The sequence below is a fragment of the Scomber japonicus genome, chromosome 13 (assembly GCF_027409825.1).
Source record: "Scomber japonicus isolate fScoJap1 chromosome 13, fScoJap1.pri, whole genome shotgun sequence".
Classification (NCBI taxonomy): domain Eukaryota; kingdom Metazoa; phylum Chordata; class Actinopteri; order Scombriformes; family Scombridae; genus Scomber; species Scomber japonicus.
Window position 1 is genome coordinate 19,626,339 of NC_070590.1, and position 13,998 is coordinate 19,640,336.

Sequence of the window (13,998 nt, forward strand, 5' to 3'; positions counted from 1 at the left end):
TGCCTGTCTCTACAGATTTACAGAGAAAGGAAACTTGGAAGTTCTCCTATTTACTATCCAGAGCAAGATGAGAGCTAACAACCAGAAAGTGTACATGCCAAGGGAGGGCAAACTCATCTCTGATATCAATAAGGTATGGATATCATCTCTGATTGCTTAAGTTAATTGAATTTTACAAAATTGGCATCATCATGTATGCAGTATTGTTAACCTAGTGGCAAGATGTTACCAACTCCATGTGTTTTCCTTTGGTACGGTAGGCATGGGAACGACTGGAAAAGGCTGAGCATGAACGTGAGCTTGCACTCAGAAATGAGCTGATTCGCCAGGAGAAGCTGGAGATGCTCGCTGCACGTTTTGACCGCAAAGCGGCTATGCGGGAAACATGGCTGAGTGAGAACCAGAGGCTAGTGTCCCAGGTAGATAGAAAAAGTGTGATTTAATCAACAACATATAAATGTGTGACTGCTGATGCACTCTCATTTTAGCCATGTTGAATATTTTTACTGTAAAAAGCTTATTCTCCTTTTTTCAAAAGGACAATTTTGGAACTGACTTGGGAGCAGTGGAAGCTGCCACCCGTAAACATGAGGCAATTGAGACAGATATTGGGGCATATTGGGAGCGTGTGGCTGCTGTAGAGGCTGTTGCCAAAGAGCTGGATGCAGAATCATACCATGATGTGCGGCGTATACTTGCAAGAAGGGATAATGTGCTTCGACTCTGGGAATACCTGAAGGAGCTTCTGGCTGCGCGCAGAGAGCGGCTGAATGCTCATCGTGACCTACAGAGACTGTTTCAAGAGATGCGCTATATCATGGACTGGATGGCAGACATGAAGGTATTGAACCACTGAACAAAATGCATGTTTACACTGTTTTAACCACTTAAAACTAGTGCTTTGAATCCTGCACTCTGTTGGCTTTGCTTTTAATTAACAAAAAGGGATTTCTTAATCCTCTCAATTACGTTAGTTGTTGTTCACATATGTCCATTGCAGCTTTAGTGTCTGTACTTATCAGAGGGCCATTAACAGTAGTAATTAGCTTTTTACAGGCCTTGCCTGAACTGTGTTACCTGTCAGTGTTGCTTTACTGCAGTTAGCTGAAGTAGACTTCTGTCATTACCTAATGGACAGAGCATTTTACATTTTGGCTGCAAATGAATTAGCCTATTACCCATGTTATCACCTGAATGGTTCAAATTGTTAACCAGCACAAACACTAATAGAGGGTGTATAAGGTTATAATCAGTCATAGTCAGTGGGTCAGTAGGTATAGTTGTTGGTTTAATTAGCTGTGATGTTGTAGCAGTATTTGCTGTTATTGAGCTTTGACCTATTCCAAAATTAGCATTTTAGATTTTCCCAACCGAGGAAGACTATAAGAAGGTGTTTAATTCTGCGGGGAATAGCACGGGTAGAGATGTGTATGTGTGTATTTATTTTTCTCAGCCTGGAGTTGAGTTCATTTTTCATTGCTAGCTGGACTCATATAATCTCAGTGCAACACACATTACCATATAATTAGAACACTTATATACAGTTTATTATGTAATTGTTTTAATTGTGTTTGTAGTCCTATTACCATTTAATGGCATTTTTCTGAAACTGCTCAGATTCCAGAAATTTTCTCTGCAGTCTGGTTCCTCTTTTGTTCAAGTTGATGCACTGAAGTGCACTGCTTGTTGAAATTCTATTGTTGGGTTATTTTTGGTTTTTTTTTGTCATTTAAAATATCAAGTGCATCACATAGTACAAAAAATGATTATGGTTCAAAATGTGTTAATATCCTTTCAGTTTTATTTGAAGATGAAATAACCAACTGCTGAACTGTGTTCTCTGCCTTTTTCAGAGTCGTCTGCAGTCTCAGGACACCGGTAAACATTTGCATGATGTCTTAGACTTACTGCAGAAACACACTCTGGTAGAGGCTGACACTTCAGCTCAGGCAGAGAGGATCAAGGCAGTGCAGGGAGCTGCAAAGCGCTTCACTTCCTATGAACAGGGTGAGGCTTCAAACATGTTTTTTCTTATTTTCTGTACAGACGACAGTGCAGCTTTGATCAGGCCTATTCGTACTCAATATCTAATTACCATGTATTCTTGCCTTTTTTGATTGCCAGCCTACAAACCGTGTGAGCCAGGACTAGTTGGTGAGAAGGTTGAACTGCTGGGTCGAGCCTATGAGGAGCTTGGCCAGCTTGCTGGGTCACGCAGAGAGCGCCTGGAGGACTCGCGCCGTCTGTGGCAGTTCCTCTGGGATCTTGGAGAGGAAGCAGCCTGGATCAGAGAGCAAGAGCAGATCCTGGCCAGTGGAGACTGTGGCCGTGACCTCACTTCTGCCCTTCACCTGCTCAGTAAACATGAGGCTTTCAGGGATGAGATGGCAGCCCGCTATGGCCCCCTGAGTAACAGCATTGCTGCTGGGGAAACTTTGGTTAAGGAGGGACATTCTGGAGCTCCAGAGGTCACAGAGAGGATTGACGACATCCAAGCTCAGTGGGCACATCTGGAGGAGGTAGGTGGTCGTTACTATTCTTTGTATTCGTTAGAAAGTTAGAAAGTTGTTTTCTCCAAATATCGCCTCTTTTCTGTAATCTTCTTTGTCTCTCTGTTCCTCAGACAACTAAGCTCAGAGAGCAGAGGCTGAAGGAAGCAGTGGCCCTGCATCAGTTCCAAACAGATGCCAATGACATGGAGGCATGGATCATGGAGACTCTGAGACAGGTGTCCAGTCAGGAGGTGGGCCACGATGAATTCTCCACCCAAACTCTAGCACGCAAGCAGAGGGAAATAGAAGAGGAGATCCAGAGCCACCATCCCGTAATCGACTCCCTGCACGAGCAGGTCCAAGCACTGCCCCAGGCCTATATAAATTTCCCACAGGTATGTGTTCTTTGTCTTTCATTCTTCTTGAATGATGACATTTTTTCTTTAGTGCTAAATTATTGTTTATTGCTGACTGTAGGTGGATGGGCGTCTGCCTGCCATTGAGCAGAGCTATGAAGAACTGAAATCTCTGTCAGTAGCTCGTCGCCAGGCCCTGGAAGGTGCCCTGGCCCTCTACCGCATGTTCAGTGAGGCTGGTGCCTGCCAGCTCTGGGTGGAAGAAAAGGAGCAGTGGTTGTATGGCATGGAGATCCCAACCAAACTGGAGGACTTGGAGGTGGTGCAGCAGAGGTCAGTCAAGGAGGAGGGGAGGAGAAGAATGTTATTGCATAAAATTGAATTGATTAGAAAAATGGAAATGGCTGAATTCTAATCCTCAAAACCCATTGAAGTTGGAGTAATAGAAGCTGAGACTTAGAAACAAGATAAAAATGAACAGAATTCCACAACCATCAATACATCATTTGTAGCTCTAATCTTGTCTTAACAATGTACAAAATATCACTGCTTTCTCTCAAAAAATAACTGTGTTATCTACAGAAAGTCCAAATTAGATTAGACTTTGAATAAGTGAATTGATGCTAGTCTATTATTTATGGCTGCAGATTTGAGACACTAGAACCTGAGATGAACAACCTAGGCAGTCGTGTCAATGATGTGAACCTTGTGGCCGAGCAGCTGCTGATCTCCGACAACTGTAACAAAGACCAAATCCACCAGACCCGAGACCAGCTGGACAACAGGTCAGGGCTTACACATACGATCAAGCAAATCCAACTTTTTATTTTATACAAAAATATATTTGTGCTTTGATCAGCATTTAGCCTAATATTTCATTTGGTGTGGTCCCTAGATGGAAGGAGTTCCAGCAACTTGCTGATCAAAAGAAACAAGCCCTAGAGTCGGCCCTTAACATCCAGAACTACCACCTGGAGTGTAATGAGATCCAAACCTGGATGAGGGAAAAGACCAAAGTTATTGAATCCACTCAGAGCTTGGGCAATGACCTGGCTGGAGTGATGGCTCTACAACGCAAACTGACTGGCATGGAGAGAGACCTGGAGGCTATTGAGGTATGAAGAGGTCACATGCAGTGAATTATGCTAGGGTATCTCTTCATCATTTCTACATTTAAATCATTTTTCATGTCTTTTTAGGGCAAATTGGATGACCTGAGAAATGAGGCAAAGAAGCTGGCCGAGGAACATCCAGATCAGGCTGGAGAGATTCAAGGACGCCTGGCAGGGATTCAGGATGTGTGGGAAGAGTTGAACGCCACCATGAAACGACGTGAGGAGTCATTGGGTGAAGCCAGCAAATTGCAGGGCTTCCTGAGGGACCTGGATGACTTTCAGTCCTGGCTGTCCCGCACCCAGACAGCCGTGGCCTCAGAGGACATTCCCACTTCTCTGCCTGAGGCGGAGAGTTTGCTAGCACAGCATGAGAGCATCAAGAATGAGGTGGATAACTATAAGGAGGACTATGAAAAGATGCGAGCGGTTGGTGAAGAGGTGACCCAAGGTCAAACAGATGCCCAGCACATGTTCTTGGCTCAGAGGCTCCAGGCCTTGGATACTGGCTGGCATGAGTTACGTCGCATGTGGGAGAACCGTCACAGTCTTTTGGCTCAAGCCTTTGACTTCCAGACTTTCTTGAGAGATGCAAAGCAGGCAGAGGCTTTCCTCAACAGCCAGGTTAGAAAAAAGCTGTGTAATTGAATCTTATGATGATGAACTATAACCTCACCTATACAATAATCATGTATCAATGCTTCTCTTCTCATTTTGCCTCATTGGCCCATTCAAATCCAGCAATTGGAGCCAAATTCAAAGCCCAATAGCTGTTTGCCCAAAATCCCATGTAATACTGATCTAATGTTCGTACTATGGTTTCAGTGAGGCACACGGAAGTTGTTCTGGTTATCAGGTGTTTAAAACAAATTCTTTAACCTAATTCTTTATACCTACATATACATACTATATATATACAGAAATATAAGCTGCACTGTAAGCAGACCATAGGACTAGATCTTTATGGTGTAGGCCACTACACTAGGTCTATTTTCATGTCATAAAATCCATAGATCATCGTTTTAAGTAGCAGAAAAAATCAAATAAAAATTAAAGTAATGCTCATTCACATGTAAAGAGAGTTAAAGGCAGCTGCTACTAAGTCATGGAAATTGTTAAATGACACAAGAAATGGTCTGTGTGACTCTACTTTGAATTCTTCAACGTATTCCCAGTTTGCACTTGTTTTAAACTCAGTGAAACTCAGCTTGAACTTGAAAAAAACAAACATTTGAATTAGATAACTACATATAAAAAATGCATTTTTAAGACATCCATTCCTTTCCTCTCTGTGTAGGAGTATGTGCTGTCCCACACAGAGATGCCTACCAGTCTTCAGGGAGCAGAGGAGGCCATTAAGAAGCATGAGGATTTCCTCACCACCACAGAGGCCAGCGAGGAGAAGATAACTGGTGTGGTGGAGGCTGGACGGCGCCTCATTAATGACTGTAATGCAAACTCTGATAAGATCCAGGAAAAAGTTGATTCCATCCAGGAAAGGTTAGAGCAAAAGTTTAAAAAAGGGTGAAAAAGCCCTACTAAATAAGTTATCCTTTTTGATTTGGCATTTCAAAAATGTCTTATTTAGCTTTCTTGTAACTTTTTTCCAGGCATCTTAAGAATAAGGAGGATGCAAATGAATTGCTGACAAAGCTTAAGGATAACCGTGAACTGCAACACTTCCTTCAAGATGGACAGGAGGTAAAAGAAACAAATTAATAATCATAATAATGATGACAATAATTATTATAATAATGATAATCAAATGAAACAATAACATGAATAAATAAGTCACTAATTAGTGTTCATCACTTGTATTTCATTCTAATTTTGTTGATGATAATTCTTACTACATAATGTTTGTCCTTTCTGTAGCTCACATTGTGGATCAATGAGAAGATGCTGACAGCTCAGGACATGTCATATGACGAGGCCAGAAATCTTCACAGCAAGTGGCAGAAACACCAGGCCTTCATGGCAGAGCTGGCCTCTAACAAAGACTGGCTTGACAAAATCGATAAGGTGTGACCATTTTTATATCAATAGTTGTCATTAATTAACAAACACACAAGGAAGAAATAAAATATTATGCTACATTAACATTCCTTTCACATCCACTTATCTCTGCTGGTTGACTTTTTTTGTAGATATAAGTTTAAAGGTAATTTTAGTTCTAAGATCCCGGTTTGCTGATTGGCCTTGTCCAGGATCACATATATTTATCTGTGATATGTGGACAGTTGTTTTGTTTATGTAATGGTAAGCATTAGATGATGAATGGGAATGGTTAGATAACATGTCATTTGTCTTTACTTACATTGGGGACAATCTGCCAGCATTGGTGGCAAAAAAGCTAAATCAATGTAAATGAACACTTATCCATGTTTTTTGTCTCTAACAGGAGGGTCAGGCGCTGGTGGCAGAGAAGCCAGAGCTGAAACCTATTGTCCAGCAGACCCTGGAGGACCTACAGCGTCATTGGGAGGAGTTGGAGGGCACCACCCGCACCAAGGCTCAGTGCTTGTTTGATGCTAACCGGGCAGAGCTCTTCACACAGAGCTGCTCTGCTTTGGATGTCTGGCTGAAAAATCTTGAGGGTCAGCTGCACAGTGACGACTATGGCAAGGATTTGACAAGTGTGAACATCCTGCTCCAGAAGCATCAGGTACACTGTGCAAGCAAAGCACAATCTATTTCATCTTTGCTCTGTGTACATTACACAACTTTAAAATCATATAACATAATTAGTAAAAGTACTAATTTATGAAGTTTAAACTATGTACATTATTTAAAGAATTAGAATTTCATCTGCACTTAATGGTAGGTAGAATGTAGAGACCCTGAACTCTCTGAGTGTAGTGGAACTGGCCAAATGTCTTACCATTTTGTCTTAAATTTACTTACTGTCCCTGTGTAGATGCTGGAGAACCAGATGGATGTCCGGGAGAAGGAGGTGCAGTCGCTGCAATCTCAGGCCCTGGCCCTGTCTCAGGAAGATGCTGGACTTGCTGAAGTAGATGGTCAGCAAAGGCGTGTCACTGACAACTTTTCCAATCTTCAGGAACCTCTCCAGCTGAGGAGACAGAAACTGCTCGCTTCCAAAGAGGCACACCAGTTCAACAGAGATCTAGAGGATGAAATTGTGAGTGGAATTACCTTACTGACTGCATACTGTAAATTAGATGAGGGGTAGTATGGAGTATATTAGTTTTCCTCCTTATCCTGTTTTGCCTCATACTCATGGTTTATTTATTCTGTTTTTGTCTTAGCTATGGGTGAAAGAGAGGATGCCTTTGGCGACCTCCACAGACCATGGAAAAGACCTGCCAACAGTACAGCTGCTAATCAAGAAGAACCAGGTAAAGAGATGGTTAAAAAAAATGCATTTTTGGGATGCAAGATAAAGGTGGCTTACACTTATTGCTATCTCTAAATTCCTAACATATTCACTGAGTATAGACCTAAGGCAAATGCGGGAGGCATAAACACACAACTTAAAGTGAACACCTTTCCTGTTGCTGAATCAGACATTGCAGAAGGAGATCCAGGGCCATCAGCCTCGCATTGATGACATCCACAGACGAGGGCAAACTCAAAGCCAGGTAGATGGTGACAGACAGTCTGCCCTTGATGAGCGCCTTGTTGAGCTTAAGGATCTCTGGGACCAGCTGATTGCCGAGACAGACAAGCGTCATGCCCGTCTAATAGAGGCCAATCGCGCACAGCAGTTCTATGCTGATGCAGCCGAAGCAGAGGCCTGGATGGGAGAGCAGGAGCTACACATGATGTCAGAGGAAAAGGCTAAGGTGAGGCTGAGGTGTTCTTCGTGTCACTCTTTCACGAACGTCTATCCTGACAGAACTAAACAATTTCCTGTTTGTCTGCTAGGATGAGCAAGGTGCACTAGTGATGGTCAAGAAGCACCAGATCCTGGAACAGGCACTTGAAGACTACGCCCAGACTATACACCAGCTAGCCAACAGCAGCCGACTCATGGTCACCAGTGAACACCCAGAGAGGTGAGAGAGCTTAAGTACATGTGAATATTACACTGTCAACTGCGATTCCACACATATTCCTAAGCATGAAGTTATACACTCATAACCACTCATCTGTTTGGTCCCATCTAAATCTAACAGCGAGAGAATCAACTTACGACAAGCCCAAGTTGACAAGCTGTACGCAGGATTGAAAGACCTTGCTGAGGAGCGTCGTGGACGTCTTCAGGAGAGGCTGCGGCTGACCCAGCTGAAGCGGGAGGTGGATGACCTGGAACAGTGGATTGCCGAAAGGGAGGTGGTTGCTGGCTCACATGAACTAGGACAGGACTATGAGCATGTCACAGTAAGTTTTTTCTAATTTATATGCCTTGGAGACAATGACACTTAGGGAAATTTAGTTGAATTAATTATGTTGCTCATTTTTTGCCCTGATTTTTATTTGTACAGATGCTGAGAGACAAGTTCCGGGAGTTTGCTCGGGACACTAGCACCATTGGCCAAGAACGTGTAGATGGTGTAAATGGGCTGGCAGATGACCTGATTGAATCGGGTCATCCGGAGAATGCCAGTGTGGCTGAGTGGAAGGATGGGCTTAATGAAGCCTGGGCTGATTTGCTGGAGCTGATTGACACACGCACACAGATGCTGGCAGCCTCCTATGAGCTGCACCGTTTCCATCAGGATGCCATGGAGGTGCTCGGACGTGTTAAGGAGAAGAGGGAGGCGTTGCCCACTGAGCTTGGCCGTGATCTGAACACTGTCCAGCATCTACACAGACAGCACAACACTTTTGAACATGACATCCAGGCCCTCAGTGGACAGGTCAGCTGTGTGATATATAGAAGAGATCTCATGTGAGATTCCAAGAACAACATGTGAACAGAAGACTGAATGTTCTTCTTTGACCTTTTAGGTGAACCAGGTGCAAGATGATGCAGCACGGCTGCAGAAGGCCTACGCTGGAGAGAAAGCTGATGACATTAACAGGAGTGAACATGCTGTGACGTCTGCGTGGGAGGGCTTGCTTGAGGCTGGTCAGGCCCGCAGGATCCTCCTGCAGGACACTGTGGAGAAGTTCCGTTTCTTCAACATGGTGCGAGACCTCATGCTCTGGATGGATGGTGTCAACCTACAGATTGATGCACATGATAGCCCCAGGTGAATGTCATCTTCTGCTAAATTTTCCAGTAACCTTCATGATAATGTCACTATAATCAGTTTTTACAAGTATATAATCTCACATTTCTTGCTGTTTTGTTTTGCCAGGGATGTATCCTCTGCGGGGTTGGTCATTGCCAATCATCAGGACATCAAGTCAGAGATTGAGACCAGAGCAGACAGTTTCACTGCCTGTATTGAGATGGGAAATACTCTCATCAACAATAATCACTATGCAGCTGATGAGGTAATTATGCAAGAAGTCTGTTTCACTGTTATCTACTTAATGCCAGTCTTTTCATGTGCCTTCTCATTACTGAATGTTCCTTCATTCACAGATCCGTGAGAAACTTGTGCAACTCCAAGAAAAGAGAGACAAGATCAACAAAAAGTGGCAAGACAAGATGGACCATTTACAAATTGGTATGCAAGCTTGACATGTTTGAGAGTTTGTATCAGGGCACATTCAATGTAGTAGTTCTATTGTAAAACAGAATGTGGGTTGTGATGGTTTCTACATGTTGCTACACAGTAGAGCTGAAATGCAAACAGGTATGTCCAGTTTGAAAGCTTGTCAAACACATAAGGGCCGTTTCCACTGAAGAAGTTCCCGGAACTATTTGAGGGACAGGAACTTTACAGGAACCTTCCTCTCACTCGGCCCTGTCAACCGCTGTGTCTCCACTGAGAGAGTCAAGTGAGAGGAAGTTCCAAGCAGCACCCAAGAGTTTTTCGAGGCCGTTCTGAGTACCTACTCTGAGGCAGGGACTCGCTTAGCCCCTGTAAAAGTTCAGGAACCCTGTCCTTTGGAGGCGGTTCCTGCGGTGGAGACACAAACCAACTGCCACGGCCCTGTAAAATTACCCCGAAGTTCCTGCGGTGGAAACGGCCCTAATGATACCCCACAGCAGTTTACACTCCTTTTCTCTGTCTACTTGTGAGGTAAACAACATGACACTGCAAGGTGTTCTACATGCCGTGTTCTTACACAAAATGGATTGGTCAACTCAGTTTATTACTGCGCTTGCCACAGTGCTACATTGTGTTGCACAGGACTTTTTGGTTTGTCTGCCTACTTTTTTTATTTTATATTTTGTGGAACCCATTGCTGGGGAAGTCCTCCCTACACCAGCACAGTGGTCTTATTGAAATCATTGAAGCTTTTGTTTTGGGCGACAGAGTTATTACAGGTTTGAATAGTCCCCAAGTGTGTGAGTTATGTTTTTTTTTTATGTCTTATTTGTTCTCTCTCTCTTTTTCTCCCTGTCTTCTGCTGCCCTTCTCTCTGCATTTCAGTGCTGGAGGTGTTGCAATTTGGACGCGATGCTTATGTGGCAGAGTCTTGGTTGGCAGGGCAAGAACCTCTCGTGCGAACAGCAGAGCTGGGCTCAAATGTGGATGAGGTGGAAAGTCTAATTAAGCGGCATGAGGCCTTTGAGAAACTTGCTGCTTCCTGGGAGGAGCGCTTTGTTCTGCTGGAGAAACTCACTACAGTAAGTAGAAATGCGATTAAAGTCACAGATCCAAATTTGATGTGTATCTGAGAGTGGAGCAGCCTTGTAGATAAAGGATGTACAGGATGTCCACGTCTCATCTATGAAAGTAGGCATTGACCTTTTCTCATTCAAGAGGTTTAAATTGAGATAACACCACTGAGTGTTCATTTTTCAGCTGGAGGAACAGGAGATGCAGAGGAGGCGAGAGGAAGAGGAGAGGGCACGGCGACCCCCAACACCACCCCCAACAGTTGAAGTGGCACAATCTGAGACAGAAAGTCAAGCACATGATTCTGCAGCCAGGTAATTTTCTGGTAGAGCAAAATGTTGTTGGGGTACAGTATAACAATAATATTAATAATAATAATAATAATTATGAATAAACATGCTTTCCTTCTCTCTCAAACACAGAACCAGTCTGGACCAGACAACACTCAATCAGTCAGTGTCAGTGAATGGAGTACACAGCGACGACACATCTCAGGTGAGTTTTTAAATTGAAAATGCTTTGAGTGTCTTTTTTTTCTCTTTACCAGGTTTTGAGTGTAATCTTCTATGTTAGGGCTTCTATATTGTAATGAGATGTTCACATGCTAAGTTTTGCTAATATTGTATTGCTGACAAACTATTAAAAACATGACAACATTTTGTAGCAAACTATGAAATTTATGACAATATATCACATATTTTCTTTGGGTTCAAAAAGAAGTTGAAACCTGTAAGTATGTCATAGATATAGAGCATAGTCTAGCTGTATGTGAGTGTGTGTCCCTGTCTTGTCTGTACTCAAGTCAACAACATTATCCCTTATCATATAATGACATTATTGCCCAATAGAAAGAAAAATCTTTTTTGTGTGGAAGTTTGCTTTTCTGAATCCTGAATTACCAGACAGTGGCTAATTCAAGTACAAAACCTGGCAGCAATATCTATCAGCAACGTTTTAAAATGAAAATGAAAAGCAACTGTTTGCTGGCTGTTACTGTTAATGTAGTGCAGTGTGGAAGCACTTTCTGTGGAAGCACTTTCTGTGGCACTTGGAGGTTGCAGAAGAAAAAAACTGTCATCCACTACCTCAAGGACCCAGAAACAAATCTTGTGGTGCTTTGGTATCATGTGCTCGTTGCTGCACCAGCGACTCCTGTTGGAAAGAGGCAACTGTGAGGAGGGAGTTCAGATACAGTAAATGTATGTTACATGATCATAGTGAAACTCCTCACGAGCAAATGAAAATGAGCACCAGGTACTTTGATGTGTTTCAGTATACACTGGCTGCTTGTAGAAACTGGATGTCCTCTTGTGTTGCAGCTGACAACAGACAAGAATTGGTAGTGGAAAGAGAGCATTTTGGATGAAATGAGCTTCATTAATTGTATAGTTGACCCGCACAATAGTTGACATCAGTAGCTAGCTAGGTAGAAATAGATGTTACAAATGTCTCAAAGTTGTAGAAATTCAACCTACTTACTAATTTTCTGCCACAGTCAAAGACGTCTTAACGTTTTCTTATTGCGTTTTTATCAGCAGTCATTATCGCTATCGTTGTCAGTGGGAAAGAAATCAGAGCCTAAACGTGTGTGTAAGCCAAAGCAGCTGGAGCGTGTGAGTACCAAGACATGGTCCGCTTTGTAGCTTCCCCTTCGCCCCCTTCACAGCCTCCGCTCAGCTCCTGGTCAACTGCAGTGATTCTTTTCTTCTGTTAAGAAGTCATTGCTCTCTGTCACAGATGCAACCATTGCTTTATTTACTCATTTATTCACTATTATTTAATGAATCTCATCACTGTTTGAAGGCATGATGCAGATTCATGAACATTGTTTTCATGGATCATGCTCATGTTGAAGTCTGCTGTTGTATATGTGTTCATATTGACCAGGACAGGAGTGACTGTAGAGTTTTAAATGTGGTGACACTTGTACTTGTGCAAAGCTAATTTATATGTAGCTTGTATCCTATCTCTGTAGTATTTTCCTATATGTGTGCACTTCCTGTCATGAGTGTGATAGTCATTTAACAGCTCTCTTTATTGAAGAAAAAAAGACAAACAAAAACGTCTTCTCAGCTGATAATGATTCCTTCTACTGTCATGATTCAAATACAGGATTGGTACATACTTTAAAAGGCATCGTATTGTTTGGGATACAAGATTAAGCTGGTAAATAGAATAATAAAAAATACTAGTCACAGTGCTCATCTAAGAGATTTTGGACATTTTAGGCTTTAGATATTTCAGGTGTGTGTGTGTGTGTGTGTGTGTGTCTATTTGTTATTGTCTTTGTGTTACAGTACAGATGATCATTTGTTTATTTGTAGCCACTGAGTAAAGGTTATCTTAATAATAATGGTATTACCTTGCAAGATTTTATCAATTCTGCATCTGCTCCAAACAAAATCTGATGGAATAGACTTTAGAGATATTCATGTTCAGTTTAGCATGCATGTTTCCCATATGTGTGGTTCCTGTAATTGTATGCCTTACCTATATGAGGTACTGTAATTGTCCAGTTAAATATCAGTGTACTGCGGCTATGTTTATGTGGACCTTCTGAAACTACGTTATGCTGTTATCTCAGGTAATCATACAGTGCTGTTAAAGCAAATGTCATCATGGCTTTTCCATGTATACCTGTGAATGGCTGCTTTGCTGCTCACTGCTTCCATCCAATCAATGTGTTTTTTCTACTTCCTCATCACCATTCATGTTCTGCTTTGGACCACAGGGCTCGGAGTCAGAGTCAGTGAACGGACCAGGTAGAGACAGCGGGCTGGCATCCTCTCGTCTTGATCCGTCTGCCACATTACCGAGCAGGGGTGGAGCAGAGTCTGAGCCAGAAACCATGGAGGGCATGCTCTGTCGAAAACAAGAGATGGAGTCCCACATGAAAAAGGCAGCTACCAGGTCAGTGTTTGCTATAATGGACCTTGGAGAGGAATTGGGTCACAATTGAAAATATAAAAAAGAAAGACATTATAGATATATAATGATAAACTGCTTTTTTGGGCAATACATGCTGCTCCTAATCCCATTTCTTCACGTCCCTAGGTCCTGGCAGAATGTTTACTGCGTCCTAAGAAAAGGAAGTCTTGGTTTCTATAAAGACGGCAAGAGCGCTAGCAATGGCATTCCATACCACGGAGAGGTACCCATCAGCCTCGGAGAGGCTGTTTGTGAGGTAGCTCATGACTATAAGAAGAGGAAAAATGTATTTAAGCTCAGGTGAGAAGACACACAGCAAATAAAAAGTGAGACACAATGATGAAATATCAAAAGATTACATAAAAATGTTTTTGAGTTGAGTTGCCAACTTAAAGGTTTATCTCTTCAACACTGTGTTTTAGGCTAGGAGATGGAAAAGAATACCTGTTCCAAGCAAAGGATGAGG

At 42.6% G+C, this 13,998-nt stretch overlaps 1 protein-coding gene across 2 annotated transcripts in view; it reads left to right on the plus strand.

The window, feature by feature from the left end:
- The window catches only part of LOC128371925 (spectrin beta chain, non-erythrocytic 1), a 35,949-nt gene that overhangs the window by 18,425 nt on the left and 3,526 nt on the right, over nt 1–13,998 (plus strand). For both annotated transcript variants that reach the window (XM_053332330.1, XM_053332329.1), the window contains exons 9-37: nt 16–133; nt 261–419; nt 539–841; nt 1,854–2,007; nt 2,125–2,519; nt 2,624–2,887; nt 2,970–3,181; nt 3,496–3,633; nt 3,744–3,963; nt 4,048–4,584; nt 5,258–5,460; nt 5,571–5,661; nt 5,836–5,982; nt 6,362–6,625; nt 6,878–7,102; nt 7,230–7,319; nt 7,488–7,766; nt 7,849–7,979; nt 8,100–8,304; nt 8,409–8,783; nt 8,875–9,119; nt 9,228–9,366; nt 9,458–9,542; nt 10,416–10,612; nt 10,791–10,918; nt 11,027–11,099; nt 13,336–13,514; nt 13,659–13,832; nt 13,955–13,997. In XM_053332330.1, coding sequence (XP_053188305.1) covers nt 16–133; nt 261–419; nt 539–841; nt 1,854–2,007; nt 2,125–2,519; nt 2,624–2,887; nt 2,970–3,181; nt 3,496–3,633; nt 3,744–3,963; nt 4,048–4,584; nt 5,258–5,460; nt 5,571–5,661; nt 5,836–5,982; nt 6,362–6,625; nt 6,878–7,102; nt 7,230–7,319; nt 7,488–7,766; nt 7,849–7,979; nt 8,100–8,304; nt 8,409–8,783; nt 8,875–9,119; nt 9,228–9,366; nt 9,458–9,542; nt 10,416–10,612; nt 10,791–10,918; nt 11,027–11,099; nt 13,336–13,514; nt 13,659–13,832; nt 13,955–13,997 — 5,773 coding nt within the window. The remainder of the gene's footprint in view (nt 1–15; nt 134–260; nt 420–538; nt 842–1,853; nt 2,008–2,124; nt 2,520–2,623; nt 2,888–2,969; nt 3,182–3,495; nt 3,634–3,743; nt 3,964–4,047; nt 4,585–5,257; nt 5,461–5,570; nt 5,662–5,835; nt 5,983–6,361; nt 6,626–6,877; nt 7,103–7,229; nt 7,320–7,487; nt 7,767–7,848; nt 7,980–8,099; nt 8,305–8,408; nt 8,784–8,874; nt 9,120–9,227; nt 9,367–9,457; nt 9,543–10,415; nt 10,613–10,790; nt 10,919–11,026; nt 11,100–13,335; nt 13,515–13,658; nt 13,833–13,954; nt 13,998) is intronic.